Genomic DNA, 14,117 nt, shown 5'->3' with positions numbered 1-14,117 from the left:
TCAGCTATGTCTGAGACTGGTAGGGAAAGTTCTCTTGAGGTTGGAAAGCCTTGAGGGATGAAGATTGAACTAAAATAAGTGAAATAAATGTTGTAATTGTCTGGCCTAAAGTATGCCTAGTTCTGAGGTCTCTTAGTGATCTATACGGCAGTCCAGTGGCTGCGAGGTAGAGATCCAGTATTACACGGAATTGATTATCGTATCCCGTATTGACCGTTTCTGAGTGGCAAGCAATTTGTGATTAGTTTTTCAAGTACCTCAAGTACTTCAAGGCGTTTTATACCTAGTCTTCTTCTTCTACTTCCTTGCCACTAACAACCTTGAGAGGTCTCGGGTCTTCCATTCATGCCCCTACCTCTACCTAATCCAAGCCTGCCTGCCATTTGTTGGCTCTCTGTGACATGATTTTACCCGTAGCAAGGAAATCACAGCCCTGCGTACGGGGAGGCGGTCTTGATGGGATTTGAACCCCGGTCAAATCCTATCAAATCCGGCTGGTAGATGTGACAGCAACGTCGATCTTTACACGGCAGGACCAAGGTTCAAATCTCACCTAGTCCGTTCCTTCATAGTGAGGACTGATTTTTCAACCATGCGGTATCAATAAGTCTCGTAAGCCAGAAACGGCAAGCATGACGCAAGAGGTCGTTAGGCCAAGAAAGAAGAAGCAGAAGATGCCAAGACCTCCTAAACGTAGAGCCAAGGATGAAGATTAAGGGGATATTCAAAAACATTGAAAGGGGGTTTGACAGAGTAGAATAAAGAGCTGCCGTAGCAAACAATACACAGTTGTCACAAAATCCATTTCTCCCAGAAAATTGTCATGCACGTTCGTAACTGGGAAACGTCAAAATAATCAATATTTTTTAGGCAACCGAATGGCGCTTTTGTTGCTTCAACTGTAACCATAAACACCATCACCACAAACGAAACGAGCGTTCAGTTGTAATTTCGATAATAGTACGATTTCAGCTCTGTCTAGCTTCCCTTTGAAGCTTTTCGTTCATGGCATGGCATCCATTTTTAACTGCATTCACACCGCATTGTCTCGCATCGGTTTAGGACCAATTCTATTCCCGTTGACTGACGTGGTTGCCAATCGTTAGGAAATCTAATTTAAATTCTTAATTACGTGGTACGGGTGCCGGCTGGGTCACATGTCAGCATTGGGAGCATTGATTTGTGTCAGCTCGCAACGGGCAATGGTGTGTAATTTGGTTGACTCACGTCGGGACACATTAGAGCGGCATGATCCCATCGGGCGTAACTTTGCGGCCACGTGCATCTGTGTGTCGGTGTGTTAAATGCTCGGCAATAGTCAGTTAAGTAGGATTTTCTATTTGACGCAGAGACTAGAAACGGGGTGGATTGGGAACAGTTTGCGAATTTGATTGTTTATACGCAATGCATAGAAATTGGGTGATTGGGTTAAATCTAATTTTATTAGGCTTTAAGTAGCGTTGTAGTTAGTTGTTCGCTATTGAACAGGGTTTCCAACGAAATTATATTTTGAAGACTTTGTAGCTCAGTTTACATCAGTAATAAAAAAATAGATAAAAGATCCCTCATCATAATATCTTGGAAAGATGCCAGTATTTCATGTGGCTAGGTGACCTTTCGCTGTAAAAGCTCACCATTTTAGCAGTCGTTACAAAAATTTCATCATCATAAAGGAGATCAACGGTAGTAAAGATGTGACGCACCCCCGTCAGCGTTGTTGAACACACCTGGACGTTAGTATCGTTTAGCTCACGCTCGTCTCTCTAAACATCGGTTGTTTCACGTTAGCGTGAGTGACGATGATGATGCGTTCGTTTTGGGCTGTCCCGGTAGATGGCATCGGTTTTACATTGGCATCAGCCGGAAATTGCATCCAGACCCCGCTCTCGATCTCCGACTGGCGATGACAGCCTGTGCACTATCGACGTGCGACGGCGTAACGCATACGTTCATGAATGATTTTTTCCTAGGAACGTCAAATGATAGCAGCGAACCTGAACTAGTAGGACCAACAGCGACAAAAAAGGACATCGAAAGGTTGTGTTTGCCTCTCTCTTTAGATGGGGATAAATTTCCGGCCCAACGGACACGTTGTCTATATCACCTTTCATTTTTCGAATGCGTTCAGGTGTGCGGATCCTGTCCTTTTTTTTTTGTTTTTGGGTGATCAACGCAAAATTGGAATTGGTGTGCGTTCACGGGAAATGACGAATTTTGTCTAACACGACAAATGAAATGGTGTGCTCTTTAAAAATTCCTTACCGATTTATCGAATGTGTTCATGATGGGATGAAACGGTAGCAAATGATAGCATTATGGTTCATTTTTATAGTAGATATTTTTTGTTCTGCTATGAACGGTTAGAAAACCCTGTTTCTCAGATTTTGTAAAGCTTCGAACATATTTTTGAATTCTCTCTCCTCATTTGACCATGTTAAGCTACATTTTTAAATTCATCTGAATGAAAGAAAGTTTTTAAGCTACATTTTCCTTCCTATTTTCTACGACTTTAAAGACCACACAGGGAGTTACAGGGCTTTCGCGAATAAAAACTTGACGCAATGAACCATCGCGCTTCGGACGGACGTGCACACAGTAGTCTGCTCAGTCGGAACTTGACGCAACGCTGTCATTTTCTGCCTCGTTCTCTTTCAATCCATCGTGAAGTTCTACGTGAATTTCTTGTTGCTTTTACGCATACTGCGCTCTGCTTGCAGGGGCCGGAATTTTACTTAGAAAACACTTACCGTTTCACGTTTCGAAAGTTTTCTTTTGATGAAAACGAAAGAGACAGAGAAAGAAAAGGGGCTTGCAAATCGTGTTACTCCGCCAGTACGGTACAATTGTCACCGTGAGCCAATAAGTCAGGCGGACAGGCAACTTGTGTGGCATTATCCGGTTGGCGTTGGCGGAGGTAAACTTTATGCCGGAAAAGAATATGTAAATGGTCCGGTAGGGCTTATTCAAAACTTTCCCTTCGCTTGCTGTCCAACTTTAGGGAGGGAGGGCGGGAAGTTGCTGAAGACCGGCGCGCTGGGCACGCTGGCGGAGTGAAGACAAAGTTGATTTTTCATATTAATTTCTGTCAGCATGGTGCCATGGTCCTACACCTTCATGCCGATGGTAGTGGACCACGTGCGATGGTGGAGTCGACCATGGTCAGCAGGATGGAGCAAGGGGGAAAAAAAACTAATGTACATGCTCAGTTGCTATTTTTGAACGCCTGCAGGAGTAATGAATAAAAACCAGGGAAGAGAGAGAGAGAGAATGATAAATGAATTATACAAGATTATAACTTACTTTCCTTATAGGCTCCGGGTGTTGTGAACCACTGTTGGAAGATAATGAAGTAAAAGCAACAGGATGGTTCGCTATGAAACGAAGATCGCAACCCATGAGGAGAATTGGATGTAACGATTGTAATCTTAACTCTACGGGGGGATTAGTACATGTTTTTGTCAGTTTGGTTGAATAGCTCCGTACGGGGGGATATACAACTCCGAATATAATTTACATTCCGAAAACCTTCGACCAAGGTCCATTGGCAGTGAATCGAGCAATAAAGATAAAAGGCAAACACTGAGCGCATCCTCTTGAAAAAGTTTTTATTAGCCCAAAAGCCTTCCCTGCACGGGTTCGCTGTGGCGTTGCAGGGTTTTCAGGGTCTTGATAATTTCGGCTCATAAAGAGCTTTCAAAGTCGGCCAACAAGGAGGTGGCCGGCGCGCGTCAATTAACCGATCAAACGGTTCACCAAACATCACTGCTTCGATACCTGGAGATACCTCTCCGTTTCGGAGCCTTGTTGGCATGCACTCCACAAAGCTGACGGGTGCCGAGTGGCACACCTTGCCGTTTGTACAACAGCAGACCTTCGTGTACGTCGAGTCGTCTGCACACTTCAACACCAGAGCACATCGCTGCCACTCACACTCGACACTCACCTCGCTCAACGCACGTCTGCTTGGAAAGACGATCATCTTGTGGGAAAATAAAACAAGTGGGAGAGGTTGCCAAAATATGAGTGATATTCTCCCCCCGCCATAACGGTTGCACTTGGCCCTGGTGGAAGAAAGGAAAGTGCTTTGCGAAGCAATAAGGCCACAACACAATTGGTGGGCAATAATTTCTTCGGCCCAACAGTTCCGACCTCTTCCGTCGTCGACTGGTTCGATGGTTAGGAGGTTTTGTTTTGCTTCGAATTTCTTAAATTCGCCTAACAACCGTAACCTTGAACTAATAGCCGGGTGAAGCAGTTGGGCGCGAACACACACCATGCGGCTGTGTGAGACGCGTGGCGTGTAAAACAATGCTCACAGTAGTAAAGACGGAAGCGGAGGTTTGATCCGAGCGTCGCAGGCAGCACACATGCTGTGGAACACAAATTAGTCGTTTTACATGGGACGTGTCTCTTAGGAGGTGCCGCCCTATCCACACAAAAAGAAACCTGTTTTAATCAAAGTCGTTCGCTATAACGAGCCCAAAACCTGTAAAAGCTTAAAACAGAGACCACCGTTTCCACCGTCACGGCAATAACAAATCTATCGCAGGGCAGGGGATTAACAAAAACCGACGCTTAGCATATCAAGCGTGTGTAACTCTATGAGAAGTGGGGCCCCAAATTGAGGAAATCGTTTTCGGTTCAAAAAATTATAGATTTATTGCAACGTCGCCACCACCGTGTGACGTTTGATCGACTTTAAAACGTTTGCGTAAACCGTTTCCTGTGCCCTAGGGTTGCGGTAGAAGTCCCGATGGTTGAACCCTTTGTACAGTGTCTTTTGCAGTTCCGCCACTTTTGGTAGCTTTCGGGCAAGCATTTCAACGCCACGCCAGTCAACGGTTTTATCCTTGTTGCCGTAGTGCAGCGAAATCCGGGCCGTCACATCCCACAGACAGTAATCTGGTGGTGGATCTCGCTTGTAGCGATGCAGGTTCGCCGAGTAGCCGTAATTGAATTGCTGGAATCGTCCGCTGGCGATGATTTGACGGTAGTGTTCGAGCTGCTTCAGGGAGACATCCTCCAGATCGAAGCATCCGTCCCGTGGGCGATTCGCCGGTCCCGGCGAGCGTTGCGTCCGTGTGCCGTTGCCATTGTCATTCATCTGTCCGAACAGTGAACAGCATTCGTTGCGGAAAAGTGTACAGATCTGGGTCGGCAGCGCATCGCGCGTGTAGTAAACGCTCCAGGGGAAAAGCTTCCGGAACGGTTCCACCATACGCGCTATCCAGGAAAATTGGCCGTACTGCATGAAGGCCGGTGGTGCGAGCAGTTCCACACTGGCCATCTTCCTATTGTACTCGGGTAGCTCGGACAGGAGAGCGAGTACCGCTGAGCCGGCCTCCGAATATCCGACAAAATGTAGCGTCTTACGGCCGGTCGCCGCCAGTATGTGATCGATCACTGCCGACAGATCCTCGGTACCGATCTCGTGGAAGCTAAAGTCCCAATAGTGATCACTGTCCCGATCGAGCCGCTCGTGTCCGTCGGTTTCCGGTGAAGCGCGCGAATTGCTTAACCACACATCATATCCAGCTTCGTACAGTTGATAGGCCAGGGATCGCTTGGGGCCGAGAACCGTCCACATGTCACTGGACTGGCGTATACCGTGGTGTAACAGGACCGCACCGAGCCGTGACTTCTTGGGCTGCATACGATACACCGTCAGCAGATAACCGTCTGCTGTACGCACTTTCAGCCGGTCCGATGCGTAGCCATCGTTTTGCAGGAGTATAGCCTGCAACGGTGTAGCACAGAGGGAAAATCATCACACCGAGGTCTTTGCCGATTGACCTTAGTTATTCACTTACAGTTTGATTTCGAACCACGTTCCTACTGTCACGTATCCAGTTAAAAGTGATCTCCTTTCGCACCTGGTAGGCGCTCGCATGTGGAGCTCCCGAAAGCAAAACGATCAACAGTAACGCTGATACGATCATGGCTAGGAATTTCAAGTTCTCACACGCACCTTTACTGCACTCCTACCCGGGGGTCTCGAATCGGACCGCAACGTCCGCACCGGCCCAGTTTACTAGCGCAACTGACAGGACGATCGGTCGGTGGACCACAGTCATCGACACGGATGAGCAGCAGCGTCTTGGGTACATCTTCTTTACGCTTCTTCTTCCTCTTCAGTGCCGATTCAGAACGACAACTGGTCTTGTGGCGGCGAATGACGCTGAACCGGTGCGAATAGGTATGCGATATACCGCGCGTCACTAGCACGAGGGAATGTTTCTTTGCCCGGGGGCCGGTTGCTACAGGGTGTTTCGTGGTGAAAAATTGAATTGAGTTGCGTTCCATGTCCACCTAACTATATCTTTTTCGAAATGATATCTTATTAATCGAGAATTTTTCTAGCGTTTGTAACCTCAAAGTGTGAAGGTACAAAATATTTTGATGACACCCCTAAGCTTCTTGCGGTGTACCGCTGCATCCATCAATCACTGTACCGTATTGGCGATTAACACGCATGATGGCCCATTCGCTACGTCACAAAACTGGTTATTGCCCATTTATCGTCACATGGAACCGGACCGATCGAAATGAATGTTTTCGATGCGATGAACGGCCGTTGCAATGTAAAGGAGAATGAATTTCCGCACCCTTCTCTTCGCACTGCTTCCTCAACCATTTTTTTCTTCATGTTGGTGTTTGGGTTTGCTATCCACCGGGATCACCCCTAGCTGGACAATGTGCCAAGTAATCGTGTTCCCTACCATGTTTCCTTTACACATTGTGGAGCCTTGCGACCTTGAAGCAAAATGGAGCGAAATACTACATCTTCAACGATTCGCGTGCCGCTAAGCCCAATTACGCACAGAGTGGTCCGCCAGTGGCTGAATGACTTTCCAGTTCCAACAGATTAAACCGTCGGTACCCGGGCTTTTGGTTCGTTCTGCTGTTGTTCTGCTATATTTGTTGAAGTTCTGTAATGCAGCCCATTCGTACCCATGTTACGATTGACGCCAGTGAAGAATTCACGTCAGTTATAATGTATATTGCATCATTACGGGTTCTGGAGGTTGCTTCGAATTATTCGCAGAACAACTCAATAAGTGCGTCAAAGGGTAAATGATTGGTGGTCCATTAATCACGGGAATGATATTTTCAAGCTGTCTGGCGAGTGGGTGTGATAAGAATTATGGCCTATAGTATAAATAATTTAAATCAAACGGTTTTGAGCACTATAGGTTTCGTTCATATCGCTTCGTTCTCGCTAATCTCAAGCTAACGCTGTGAGCCTAATCCTGGTTAACCTTTTGCTCCTTTCGCTTTTCAAATCGGTTTTGCAGAAAAGATATTTTTAAACTTAATCGCTATGATGTCGCTGCTAACAGAACCACCAAATCTAGGGAATGTTAACCAGTTTTTCGGTTTTGGGAATTCCCAAGCTCGCCATTTATAGCATTAAGATCTCGCAAAATGCAGAAGATGCGTGTGGAATATCCAGAGCCAAGGAAAAAAACTTTTGAAAAAGATAAAAATTCTTGATACAGGAAAGAGTCTAAATTATGCGATGCAGTAGAATCTAAGCGAAACTTGAAATGTGGAGAATGAGGCTAGAATTCTGATGTCTAAAAATTTTTGGGAGATGTTGTATATCGCCATCAATAACAGATCCAAATTTCTGAATTTATTGATTCATGGTGGACTGTGCGATTAGTGAGTTTTTCTGAAGATGACTCTCACCTTGAGATTTCGTTTTTTAATACTTTATTCATGAAAGGGATAGCAGTTCGTCTGAAGGCCGTTCGGCTTGACTATAAAAGAAAGCATCCATCAACAGCTTCAGTTTTGCATTTCCTTTCCGGAATAAAATAACGTTGTTTGACGACTTGTGAGACTGATTGGTTCGGAAATAAATTTATTCATTTGATTTGATGTCTCTGATTGTGACTGATGCATTTAAATTAAGGGTCTCCAGATCGGTTTCTACTATCCACTTCAATAATTTGTTTTGAATTTGAAAAGTAAAACTTTGTTCGTCAATGTTATATCCATTTTTTACGGTACAACACTAATTGCTAATAATGTCCCATTACATCAACCACAAGATTATGTTAGAGCAGCCGGTAGCTTAAGGCGATAGATATCCCGTAAATTGTTCCCATTCCAAGCACGGTTCATAATCGTTTCGATAAGTCATACATCTTTTTGCATTTCAGTGAGGTGTAATGGGAAGCATTTTGCTGGCCCGGATGAGCGAGACAAACGATTACGCCGCAGGCTGAAATGATGATTTATTTAGTAGCAAAAATCCTTTCGAGCGAAGTCGTGAAGTTTACAATGGTGAACGCCGGTTCTAAGCATTACCATAAATCTTAGTTTGGGTTTTGATTAAGGGGGAAAAATGGGAATGCATGGGAAAAGAATTTGGCAAGAAGCAACAGAGTGTGGCGCAACTGTTGTTACTAGAGAGGGGGTAGAGAAATGTTGCCGGACTGGTGTTTAATGATGAGCCTTGGAGGTAGCGTAAAGTAGACCTTACTAAAGTATCCGACTAATGAAAATAAATTGAAGCATGTGAAAGTATGAAGTCGGGTCGCTCGATGAGACGAACTGAGAATCATATCTCGTCCATCCTAGACCCGGGAGTGACTATCCGACTTCGGGTAATATCATGTCAAGGCAGCCAGTAACTGTAGATTAGAGTTTGACATTTCTGATGCAGAATTTGTGCGGAATCCATCCCCCCGCCTTTTCGCGGAAACATCGGTAATGCAACCCGCTAAGCACAACACTCATCGCTTAAGTGTTTAAAGCTTTACTTTCCGCATTGATCGTGGTGTTGTTTTGTAGATAACCGTCTTTATCAGCGCTGAGCTATATTTCCTCTTTTATCAGCGTCTGTGAACGAGGAGGAGGCGATTCGAACACTATCGAAGCGGTCATGCAATCCGTTCGGTACGCGATGCGTGTAATGGTGTATCGTAGTATCGTAGCATCGTTTGACACCTGTCACCACACCTTCGCGTTCACTTTCGTTAAATCTGTGTTGGAGTAAGGGAGCCTTATCATCGACCGATTTTTTTTTTAGTGTGTTTGCTGCTTAGATTGGTTCAAAGTGACATCACATTGCAAGGTTTCTGTTTATGGGTATGTTGTGGCCAGTTTGGTGATAACAACGACCACACGGACACACGCTCTCGATGCTTTGCTACCACGTTCCGGACGTTTCTCTGTGTGCGTTTTCGGGGCCGCGGTTAGAAGTAAGCCAAACAAATGTGTGTGAGATTTGTAGGGCCTAGTGGGTATTAGATGTGAACCTGCACTTCTGGATCTACTTATCCAGAGGGTTTGTTGCTTCTGTAATGCGATAAACGATGAGCGTTCGTTTAAGGTGCGGGATCACCGTTCAATAGTTTACAGTGTTCGTGTTGTGTTTTCTTCCATTACGAGACGCTTCCATCGTAGATATAGTTTAGATACGTCTACGTCTACGGGCTATGTGAAGGAAATGTAGCAACGGGTGGAGCTGGTGGTGGTAGCATGAATCATTCGTGAGAAATAGCGGGCTGTGCATAATCGTGAAAACAATAGGGCGCTAAGTGTGAAAACCGATAAGTCGCGTGTGATATACAGTTGTTGGTGCATCAACCGGCCGGAGGAACGTGAGCGAGATGTGGAACCTCATGGACGCTAGTCTCTACTATGGTTCGTCGTACTTTGTTGCTGCCGTGACGCCGTCACCGGTCGTTGCTGCTGGAGAATGTTAGTATACGCATCGGCTTGTACTAAACAATTGGTTGGTTGTACTAAATCGGTTATAAAATTGCATACTTTAAGGCGCGGATGGCAATGATCATTTGTTAGTAACAATTTTAACTGAAAAAAAAAAAATTGGAGAGAAGTAAAACCCGAAAGTGTCCCGGTTACTCACACGAAAAAGCCGGTCTCAAATCCCATCTTAATGGCCTCACCGTACTCAGGATTGACTATCGACCTTGACAGCTTGAGGTTGTACTGCAATAGAGGTGGACCAAATGCAGCAATTGCCGACCAACAATCAATCCATCACGCGTTAGCTTTTAACATAGTATATAGAACAGTTACTTCGTGATATCACACGATGCAACATACATTAAATTAAACGGCCCGCCTGCCAAACACCATCGCACCGGAACCGAGGATTAGTATTAGAAACTCACATGACGCGAACCATCTGCGAGCGGTGGCGGATTATTCTCGTCGGGCATGTTCCTGCATGCAGGCTTCTTGCAGAAATCAAATTACCACCGAAACGATTAGATGAAGTGATCCGATTAGAAGCGGAAAGTGTTTCCAGCACGGGGTGTGTAAGATCTCAATTATAATTACCTCCCTCCTTTCGTTACATCGATCGAAGCGCTCTATCGGTCCATTTTCGGGCTTGTACGGGCCTGTAAGCTTCGATCGACGTGCGACGAGGTTTCGATCCAAATTTTGGTCTCTAATTATCCACCGACTCTCGCTCTAAGTCCCTGGGCGAGCAAGTGGTAGCAGCACACACAGTAGTCGTCGGTTTGTACGTCGTTACCGTCTCGTCGTGCGCTCTATTGACTCCAAATTGATGGTAATCAATCATCTATGCCGAGCCAATGTGAATGTGTGTGTGTGTGTACAAGTCGGTAGTTCTGGGGCAATCGGCACCATCCGAGGGCACACACTGGGTAGGCGAAGCAGCTGGGACCGATTGGGGCGTGTTAGATTGAGCTAATAGCTAACAGTTTGGTGGGATTTATTTACCGATCAAATTATCTTCTATGTGAGTAACGATGTGTTGAACAGATTTTTTTTTTTAGAACTGGTGGTGGTTATTACGGTCGCGTTTATTTCGAGATGTAACATTCAATAGATATAAAAAGAATGTATAAATTCGTGCAGGAGTGTAAAACTATTTTTTTTTTTCTATATTTTCTTCTCGTTTTAGGTATGTGGATGGATTAACAATTTTAACAAGGCGTGCAATTTCACTAAGTGTGCTGTATGCAAACCTCAATCGATAAGTATACATCACTAATCCACATGGGCTGGTTTGTTTGCAGTGAAAACAGCTATCAAAGACGACCGGTGTGGTCTGGTTAGAATTAAAGTAAACACATGAGCCTAGGTTATTCTTATTTGCTGTTGACCTAGCGATATCACTCGTGTAGTGCAAACTAGCAATTATCGCACAACATGAAGTAACTACAGTGTGGGATCTGTAGCATGTGACTGTCGGGTAAGGCTTTGATGAATATTCCTGTCTTACTGGTGCTGTCGCTGTGTTGTTGTGCCTGGTGCTCGCATCCCACTAACAACGTGTACTAATCGGCGCATTTTTGCCTTTTTAGTGTGCCACATACACTCTCCGATTGCTCGTTTGCGATGCGTGTCACTTTTACTTGACAAACTGAAGCAGAATCGTCAGCAGCGAGTAACTTTTCTGCATTAACTGGGCGAACCGTTCCATGGAAATTCCACCCAAGCCTCCGTACGAACATTGGAATCCTTTCTGCGAACGGCCAATGACGAGCATGAGCGTGTGCCGTGCCGTTACATACTGGGCTCGAAAGCGCACGTTGTACTGTAATAATTCGGGCCAGTTAAAACCCGCGTACAGTGCGTGTCCGATGGCTTCATTCTGGAAGCGTTGGTAGGAAGCGGTCAGGTCGGAATTGAAAATAACTTTGAAACGAAATCGTTCAGATAGCTTACCAGATCGTTTATCTTCTCGATGCCACGGCAGATGATGAACGACTGGAACACCAGTACGGTGACAAATATAAGGTAGATCATACCGTTCGTTGAGAGTCCTTCCATTGCAAGGATAAGGCCACAGTCGGCGATCAGTGCAAAGGTGCCATAGTACTGGACGAACGAAAATGGGCCAACTATCGTGCTAAACTCTTTGAGATTACTAGAGGATATGGAACAAACTGTAAAGACGAATAGAAAAAAAAGGTTCAGGAACAGAATTACTTACTCCAGAAGGTTGACATGCCGTGAGATGTGCCTGTTCAGTTCTGGCTGTAAAATGTCCCAGAACACTTGCTGCTTCATTTGCGTTGAATGTCCCGTAGCTTCCAGAGTTGCGATTTGCCGTCCTGCTCGGTCGATAACCGTTGACTGTACGCTTGCTATCCCATCCAGCAAAATGCTCATCTCCAGTTGCAAGATGTTCATAATGATGTAGAAAATTGCGAACGAAAGCACATAGATCATGCCCCAAACGTTGCACAGCAGCCCGTAAACAATTTGCACCGAAGCACTCTCCACTACGTGACCGTTAATTTGCAGCATAAACGCATCTCGGTTAAATAGCTGCGTCGTCATGAACCAGGCCGCTATCGTGAGCATTGTAGTAACGAGTACGAGCTGGATGCGATTGTTTGCAGCAAACAGGGCAGCACGTTGCTGGCGTACCAGCGCATCTTGCTGCCGGTAGGTACGATCGTTCAGGAACGACATAATGCTGCACAGTTTATCGTACCATAGTTCGATGATAGCGATGCGTAGGGTACCCTCGGTGAAGCCCCAAATCGATGCCACAATTACGGCTGCCGAGGTGTTGTCCTCTGGGTGTATGATGATCCGGTAGGCTTTGTAGAAGTAGGATACGTTTACCAGGATCGGTAGGAAGCGGTAGACGATCCAGAGTGTTCGATCGAACCAGCAGTGTGCGTCGTAGTGGATGGCAGAGATCGTTGCCAGCGTTCTGTACAGTGCGAAGTAGTCCGACTGATCGGTGAACGTAATGTATCGACGAAACAGAAGTTGAACAACATTCCGCTTCTGTTGATGGCACATCTTGAACTGTGCTGAGTAGATGTTCTTACGTTCGAAAGTGACTGAAGTTCCTTACTATCTGAAGTCTATATAGTGCTTTGTAATGGTTAGTCTAATTAACAGGCCATAATTATCGTGACAAATAATTGATCAAAACTAAAAAGGATAACTGGTGAGCTGCAATACAAACATGAGAAGGGTCCAACTACGCTGATAGGTGTCTCGACTATAAATTATGAATTTCTCATTCCGTGCTCCTTGGGTCGATTAGGTGAGGTCTAAAAGTTTTACGAGCGCATCAACATCAAAGAAGTGGTTCGGCAAGTGTTTTGCTTTGCGAAACTAATCAAACTGAGCAAGGAATGTTATCAGCGAGTAAATGCTTTGGACCAATTCACCGAACCGATGCATCGACAGGGACCCGAACTCCCCATATCCGAGGCCCAGCGGTTGTTGGCACCGCTGCAGTACGATCAGTATGCTCCGGCGAAACGATCTTTGATCGTTCTTCGATAGACCTCGATCGGCTAATCGTAACAGTGCGGGCCAATAGCCGCTGTACACTATATCTCCGACGCTGTTATGCTGCAAATGCATTCGGAAAATGGCTGTAATTTGATGTAAGACCCTTCCCATACTGCTTGCTCTTACCAGCTCATTGATGTTATCGATGCGTTTGCAAAACAGCAGTGTATCGATCATGAGGCACACGGCAAACACGACAAAACTCACGACGGTGGATGAGAATTGATGATGCATCACGAAAAAGCAGGTGCAGGTCATTATCACCAGTGTGCCGTAGTACACGAACATACCGAAAAGGTTGAGCATTCTTGCAAACTTGGAAAACATTCTGCAATAGCAGTAAGCAATGTTGTTGAGTTATCGTTTGCTGTTACGAGAGAAATTGTGGTAAACGCTGATAAACGTACTGCAATAGGTGGGTATGTCGTCGTATGTTGGCGTAAAACTGTTCGCAAAACAACTTGTACGCGATGTGGGCGTTGTGAGCTTCAAGTTCTCGCTGCTGTTCCGTATCGAGAGCTTGTTTGAAGCTGTGTACCAAAATCTTCAGCTCAGTTTGAAACAGCTCCAGCGTTACATGTATTAAGCTGGATGACACAAACAATCCTAACGCAATGTAGCAACTGCAGAACTCGATAATAGTTCGAACGATGGTGGGAGTCACCGTAACGCCCCGGAACTGAAGCCGGAACTCTGGATTGTGCCAGTTGGTGCCGATGAACACGAAGTGATTGATGATACTCCCCAGCATGAGCGTGATGATCGTCCAGTTCCAGCGACGATAAACAGCCGCACGGTTCTGGTGGGCCCAACCGCAATGCTCTCCGTAGGTGCGATCTTTG

General features: G+C 45.6%; 3 protein-coding genes across 14 annotated transcripts in view; 1 reads left to right on the top strand and 2 right to left on the bottom strand.

Moving 5' to 3' along the window:
* Positions 1-14,117, top strand: part of LOC118503859 (atypical protein kinase C) — a 110,917-nt gene that overhangs the window by 61,830 nt on the left and 34,970 nt on the right. The window contains exon 1 of one of the 12 annotated variants that reach the window (XM_036037587.1): positions 9,113-9,714. The exons of the other annotated variants lie outside the window; for them this stretch is intronic. Coding sequence (XP_035893480.1) covers positions 9,624-9,714 — 91 coding nt within the window. The 5' untranslated portion in view covers positions 9,113-9,623. Of the gene's footprint in view, positions 1-9,112; positions 9,715-14,117 lie in introns of those variants that run through there. 12 annotated transcript variants of the gene reach the window in all.
* LOC118503861 (lipase 3-like) lies at positions 4,634-6,063 on the bottom strand. The gene is made up of 2 exons (XM_036037591.1): positions 5,811-6,063; positions 4,634-5,737 (listed from the first exon to the last, which is right to left on the bottom strand). Exons 1-2 carry the CDS (start codon positions 5,937-5,939, stop codon positions 4,658-4,660), a joined length of 1,209 nt encoding a protein of 402 aa, XP_035893484.1. The 5' UTR covers positions 5,940-6,063; the 3' UTR covers positions 4,634-4,657.
* LOC118503863 lies at positions 11,300-12,361 on the bottom strand. Its single transcript, XM_036037593.1, has 3 exons — positions 11,948-12,361; positions 11,680-11,881; positions 11,300-11,605 (listed from the first exon to the last, which is right to left on the bottom strand). Exons 1-3 carry the CDS (start codon positions 12,319-12,321, stop codon positions 11,363-11,365), a joined length of 819 nt encoding a protein of 272 aa, XP_035893486.1. The 5' UTR covers positions 12,322-12,361; the 3' UTR covers positions 11,300-11,362.

The sequence above is a fragment of the Anopheles stephensi genome, chromosome 2 (genome assembly GCF_013141755.1).
Source record: "Anopheles stephensi strain Indian chromosome 2, UCI_ANSTEP_V1.0, whole genome shotgun sequence".
Taxonomy (NCBI): domain Eukaryota; kingdom Metazoa; phylum Arthropoda; class Insecta; order Diptera; family Culicidae; genus Anopheles; species Anopheles stephensi.
This window is presented reverse-complemented; position numbering and strand designations above follow the sequence as displayed.